The 5,634-nt window shown below is 32.7% G+C and overlaps 1 protein-coding gene across 2 annotated transcripts; it reads left to right on the top strand.

The window, feature by feature from the left end:
• Positions 1–621: 621 nt before the first annotated feature.
• Positions 622–5,622, top strand: LOC117604340 (ATP-binding cassette sub-family G member 1). 2 transcript variants are annotated; one of them, XM_034324294.2, is made up of 11 exons: positions 622–1,330; positions 1,431–1,638; positions 2,280–2,590; positions 2,678–2,851; positions 2,945–3,155; positions 3,213–3,433; positions 3,514–3,682; positions 3,764–3,864; positions 3,932–4,087; positions 4,248–4,366; positions 4,433–5,622. In XM_034324294.2, the coding sequence occupies exons 2-11, from the start codon at positions 1,467–1,469 to the stop codon at positions 4,659–4,661; spliced, it is 1,863 nt and encodes a 620-aa protein (XP_034180185.1). In that variant the 5' UTR covers positions 622–1,330; positions 1,431–1,466; the 3' UTR covers positions 4,662–5,622. The 2 variants fall into 2 exon arrangements, with proteins under 2 accessions (XP_034180185.1, XP_034180193.1); XM_034324302.2 differs by lacking the exon at positions 622–1,330 and having other exon boundaries at positions 1,500–1,638; positions 2,248–2,590.
• The last annotated feature ends 12 nt before the right edge of the window (positions 5,623–5,634 follow it).

Here is a 5,634-nt window from a genome sequence, read left to right as displayed (position 1 = left end):
GATAGTGTATCACTCATCAATGATATTCTTTTAATGCTGTTAAATGCTGTTTCGTCTTGTACGATAAGAATAGAAATTTTGTATAAATTACGTTCACATGAAACGTAATAAGCATACATAAGGTCAAACAGAGCGTATTTAAGCATATTTTTTATACTTTTCACGTTCATTCTTATAAATTATAATGAACGAAGAAATATATGATCATGTATTAAAAATGTTTTTTAGTAGTCCAAGTAAAGAACGACTATTTAATCTACCAAAGAATTAATAGAACGGGGAATATCGAAAAAGATCATGTCCTGTTCATTTTTAGCTTCTTTAAATTTAAAATAAGATTTTATATGATTTTAAAGGAAAAAATTTATTTTACCCTCTGAATCCTTATCGCATGAATTATTTGTATATTAAATGATCCTGATTTATTTTAATTTGTACGGAGTTGCAATAAAAAGAAAAAAGCGCTGAGACAATTATTCATTGCAATATTAACAGCATTTTATAAAAATTTGATTTCAAAGTTATCAGAGCGACTGATCGGGATTTTTCTGATTTTTAACTCAAAATCTAGATTATCAATTTTGACCATTCTTTGCAAGCTGATTACAGTGGTCACTGAGTATTTATATAAAATAAAATCAGAGATCAGTGGTGTCCTTGAGGGATGGTCAGGTTAAGTCTATGAGAGAAATCGGAATTACGCTATCGCGCGAAATTTGAATTCTTGTTCCGTAAATTAAAACTCGGGTTGTTTTCTTTTGTTTTGAACGACTTTTAAATCACATTATCGCTCCAGTATGTCAGCCACGAAGCGAATGGCGGCCTTAGTAATTACAAGCGCGGTAAGATACGATAGACGCAGTGAGAAAGTATGACCCTGCAATGGAAACGGATCAGTCGCCGCGGCGATTTTGTACGCGTCGCACAGCTCGTCCGATGTTATACAAAACATTTTAATAAAAGATAATGTTCGTGCAAGACAAAGCGCAGACAACAAATCACGCGAAGAATCTCGTTTTTAAATGTTTTAAGAATTACCATCAATTACACGCGGTTACCAAATATTGTAGATAATTTTTTTTATTGATGGATTCGTCCATTTATCGATGAAAGTGTATTAGAACAATTGAAAGCGTGATTCAAAGTGTAGAAAAACAAAGATTATACAAGCATCGCGAATATTGCATCTTATAATAATTTACTCAAAATAATCCCTTAAAAATGTTTTGTGTCTTTAATTTATTTTAAAGTGATTGCTACAATGCCAGTTCACTGTGAAATTTTACATGTGATTATTTGAATGATTTTTCACAGATCAAAGATTCCTTTGGTGAGTAATAAATGACAAAGTGCAGTTTCCACTCGTGACTGTGCACGCTTGATTAGAAATGATGTAGCATGTGTATACATGTATTTATTTACTCCCATAGGGTACACAGTTTTCATAGCGTTGTATACGAAGCGAAATGGAAATGGACCGCGACGATGCAATTGTCGATCCGACAGTGAGGATGATAGACGAAGGTTGTTCGATTCATTTAAGAGACAATGAAAATTTTGTTAATCCTCAAGGACGACCAGTTTCTCAGATGCACGTCGAGTTCGACGATCTCTCTTACTCGATCTGTTACAGTAAAGGCAAGTTGTTTCGGTAGCGTCATTTTTTCCAGACAGAGAAAGTCGTGTCCTTCGCCACTCGAACGTCAAGTAATCGTATACGGGGTTCGTTGCATGTTTAATGCAAGTTGATTTAGGTCATTGCGAAATAGAATGCACTCGATGCAAGTCAAAATCGGGAACGCAATAATTATTTTTTAAAATTGTAGAATTTATCAACTGCGTATTTTTGTACATTTTTACTTTAATCAATGTTTTTCATGTTTTCTCTTTTTTTGTTCGATTATATTTTGTAATGTTCTTCGCTTATCTGAAGCGGTCATTTGTATAAATTGTTAATCAGAATTCACTTCCTGATAATACGTGGCTAACAGTGGTCAGCTACAGTGATGTTAAACGTGACATTAAAGTAGAAAATAGCTTCGAGTAAACCTTAGGCCAAGGATGATAACGATTTATGCAAAAATTTTCGATTATGAATCAGATGATCAACGAACGCACTTTTAGCTGAAATACAATAGAATTATGCGCATTCGAATCAGTGATATATCTGTTGGAAATTTTCTATATTGTATAAACACATACTATAATAAAATTTTGCATAACAGATTTCTTTTATAATTAATGCAGGACAATAAAAAAAAAGGATCTATGTTCTATAGGAAAAAGAAAGAAGATTATGGAGAACGTGACAGGATGTTTTCGACCGGAAAGATTAACAACAATAGTTGGCCCATCCGGCGCTGGCAAGACCACGTTACTTCGGATAATATCTACCTTGAAATCTAGCAATGTCCAGGGTTCAATCACCGTTAACGGAGCGGAATGGAACGGTGGCGCCTTTCGAAAGCAATCGTGTTATCTCCCGCAAGAGTTCGCTTTATCGCCTTTGCTTACCACCCGAGAAACGCTTTACATTGCCGCGCGTTTGAAAATGCGCGGGAATCTGGATCGGCGCGCTTTCTGTTTGATCGTGCGTTGGTTTAAATTTCTTACGTGCAACTATGTATTTATTGAATAGGTGTTACATAAAGAATTTATATTTATAAATAATTGATAGGTTACAGAAATAGCTGAAAGTTTGAATTTAACAAACTGCTTGGACACAATGGTGGAAGATCTGAGCGGTGGAGAACGGAAGAGACTAGCCATTGGAGTTGAAATAATTACAAGACCATCCGTTTTGCTACTCGATGAACCAACAAGTGGATTAGACAGCACGTCTTCGTATCAGGTCTATTGTAGTGATCAGTAAACTTAATTTATTCAATAATACATTGAAAAAAGGAATACTAGTTGTCTACAGAATAATAATTTGCTTGAATAGGTAATTTGTTTGCTGCATAAAATTGCTAGAGGAGGTTGCACAGTAGTTTGCGCAATTCATCAACCGAGTAGTAGAATGATATCTCAATTTGACGACTTATTGGTACTGCACAAGGGAAGATCTTATTACTGTGGTAAATGGGATGATGTCCTAAGTACCTTTAACGATGCAGGCTACACGTGTCCGCAGTTTTATAACATATCCGAGTTCGGTGAGTCGTTTGGTAGTAATAATAATGTTAATTTGAAATTGAAAGTTTCATTTGCAGTTTTGGAGGTGGTGACGAAAGAAAGGGGCGGAGATTTGAACAGTTTGTACAAAATTAATCGGGAAAAATATTTGCAATGGAAAACGCATATCCAAAAACCCAAGGATGTAACGACCGCTACAAAATTGGAATGTTTGAATAACAAATCAAAACAATCACGTATTTGGCAAGAACAGAAGATCCTGTTCTTAAGGGCAATGATTTGTATTAAACGCGACAATGTGCGTATACACCTCTATAAGCGCACTTGAAAATCAATTCACGTTTTTCATATTTTTGTTTCTTTTTTATTTTGTCTTAGACTCTGACAAAGTTGAGATTCGCGGCTCACTTGGTAGTAGGTTTTTTACTAGGCGTAGTGTTTTATAATTCTGGAATCGCTGCTAATAGAGTTAACAGCAATATTGCTTGCATATTTTTTATTTTGCTGTTTTTATATTTTTCCAATTCTATGCCCGCTGTGCAGATATGTAAGTTTTAATTTTCTTTTTTTTTTTTTATGGAACCAAAAGTATAAGGAACAAAGCTAATTAATTTATTATTTTCTTCAGTCCCCATAGAAGCTGCTGTCTTCGTGCGAGAATACTTAAACAACTGGTATCATTTAAGATCTTACTATTTTGTAAAAGTTATTTCAGATTTACCATTGCAAGTAAATATGTGCGGTACTTTTCTATTTTTTAATCGATGTCATTTCTAACGTTATCAATTATTTTCAGATTCTTAATCCTTCCACGTTCATCGCTATTGCATATTACATGACTGGCCAACCAATGGAGAGTCACAGGTTTTTTCGTACTTGGTTAATTTGTGTATTGACAACGATTCTTGGACAATCATCGGGAATGCTCGTTGGCGTTACGTTCAACACAAATGTAATCAATCATATGAATCATCATCCTTCAGAATACTGATTGTTATGAAGCATTCTATTAGCATGCTCGTTACGCAATACATTGTATTTTGAAGAGATATATTTATTATACCCTTATTGTGATTTTATATAACTCAAGATTCTTTTAAATAATCTTTCAGCTAGGAGTATTTTTAATTCCTGCCGTCAATATGCCCATTATACTTTTTGCTGGATTTTTCTTGAAATTTAGCGAAGTGACGTTGTACCTTCAACCTTTATGTGCCATAAGTTTCTTCAGGTATCGTCTCAATATATCATTAATTATTTAAAAAGTGTTACTTGTTTCATTTTTTTTTTTTTACAGATACGCATTCGAGGGTATTTTACAGGCAATCTATGATGGAGGTAGAGAAAGATTACAATGTGATGAAATTTACTGTCATTTACGTTCTCCAAAACAAATTTTGAAAATGATGGATATGCCATCAGTTTATTATTCCACCACTGTAATAGCTTTATGTATTTGGATAGTTTGTCTGCAGGTTTGTACGTATCTGATACTTAAATGGAAAGCTCATATAGCTAAAAGGTAACGATTTTTTATTATGTTAAATATAATGTGTTCTTTTTTTTATATGGAAATACTTTAAGAGTATGGTGCTAGCCAACTTTTATACTATTAGAAATTAACAGACAATATAAATGTAAAAATTTCATTTTTTTATTTTAAAAAATACACATGAATTGTATATAATCATTGAGAATCGATAGAAAAATATTTACACACGTTTCTTCGTTATATAAGTTATTCGACTAAGAGTTATAAATAATTTTTTTAAATCTTCTTTTATATACGAGCATATACAATATTACAAAAATATGTCAATAAACACTACCCTACATTTTGAGTCTTACAAGTAAATTTAAGTTCTCATTTTCGTATATTAGGGAACTCTTTGAATTGTGAACTTGAAATTGCAGTTCGAGCTTTATTATATAACGCTTGTTTATATGTAAAAAATATTTTCACGCTAAACTGAGCAATCTATTCCGCATTCGGCATAGGCGCGCGTGTTGCGATAAACATTATCCGTTCTTATATAATTTGATAAGAAAAGGAACATATTTCAATATGTTTTATCAAATTGAACACATGTACATGGTTAAATTAATTTGTTAACGTACTTCCACTATATATGTTTCTGGAAAAATTAATGGAATACTAGTTATTAAAAATCACGCTTAATAAGAGTGATAAACGTACGTTTTTGGAAATGAATGCAAGTTTATGCAAATACTAAATCATCGAATTTCTTAATACCAAGAATTGAGAGAACACAGCTGTTATTAATCTTTCGTTAAAATTATAATTGCTTATTTGATAAACTCTGAAGATAATTTTTCTATTCTTCAGACTTTCATTTATAATTCTAACAAACTATTACTGGTTCCACATAGTTTAGTGTCGAAGCTAATTAACAGCATTCTTGGTCCCATCAATATAAATACACTAATAACGTAATTGGAAATTAACAAAAATTCCTTACATAACTATGAATAGTAGAA

Source organism: Osmia lignaria, chromosome 9 (assembly GCF_051020975.1).
Source record: "Osmia lignaria lignaria isolate PbOS001 chromosome 9, iyOsmLign1, whole genome shotgun sequence".
Classification (NCBI taxonomy): Eukaryota; Metazoa; Arthropoda; class Insecta; order Hymenoptera; family Megachilidae; genus Osmia; species Osmia lignaria.
Note: the sequence above shows the minus strand (reverse complement) of the source record. Positions and strands in the feature narration are given on the sequence as shown.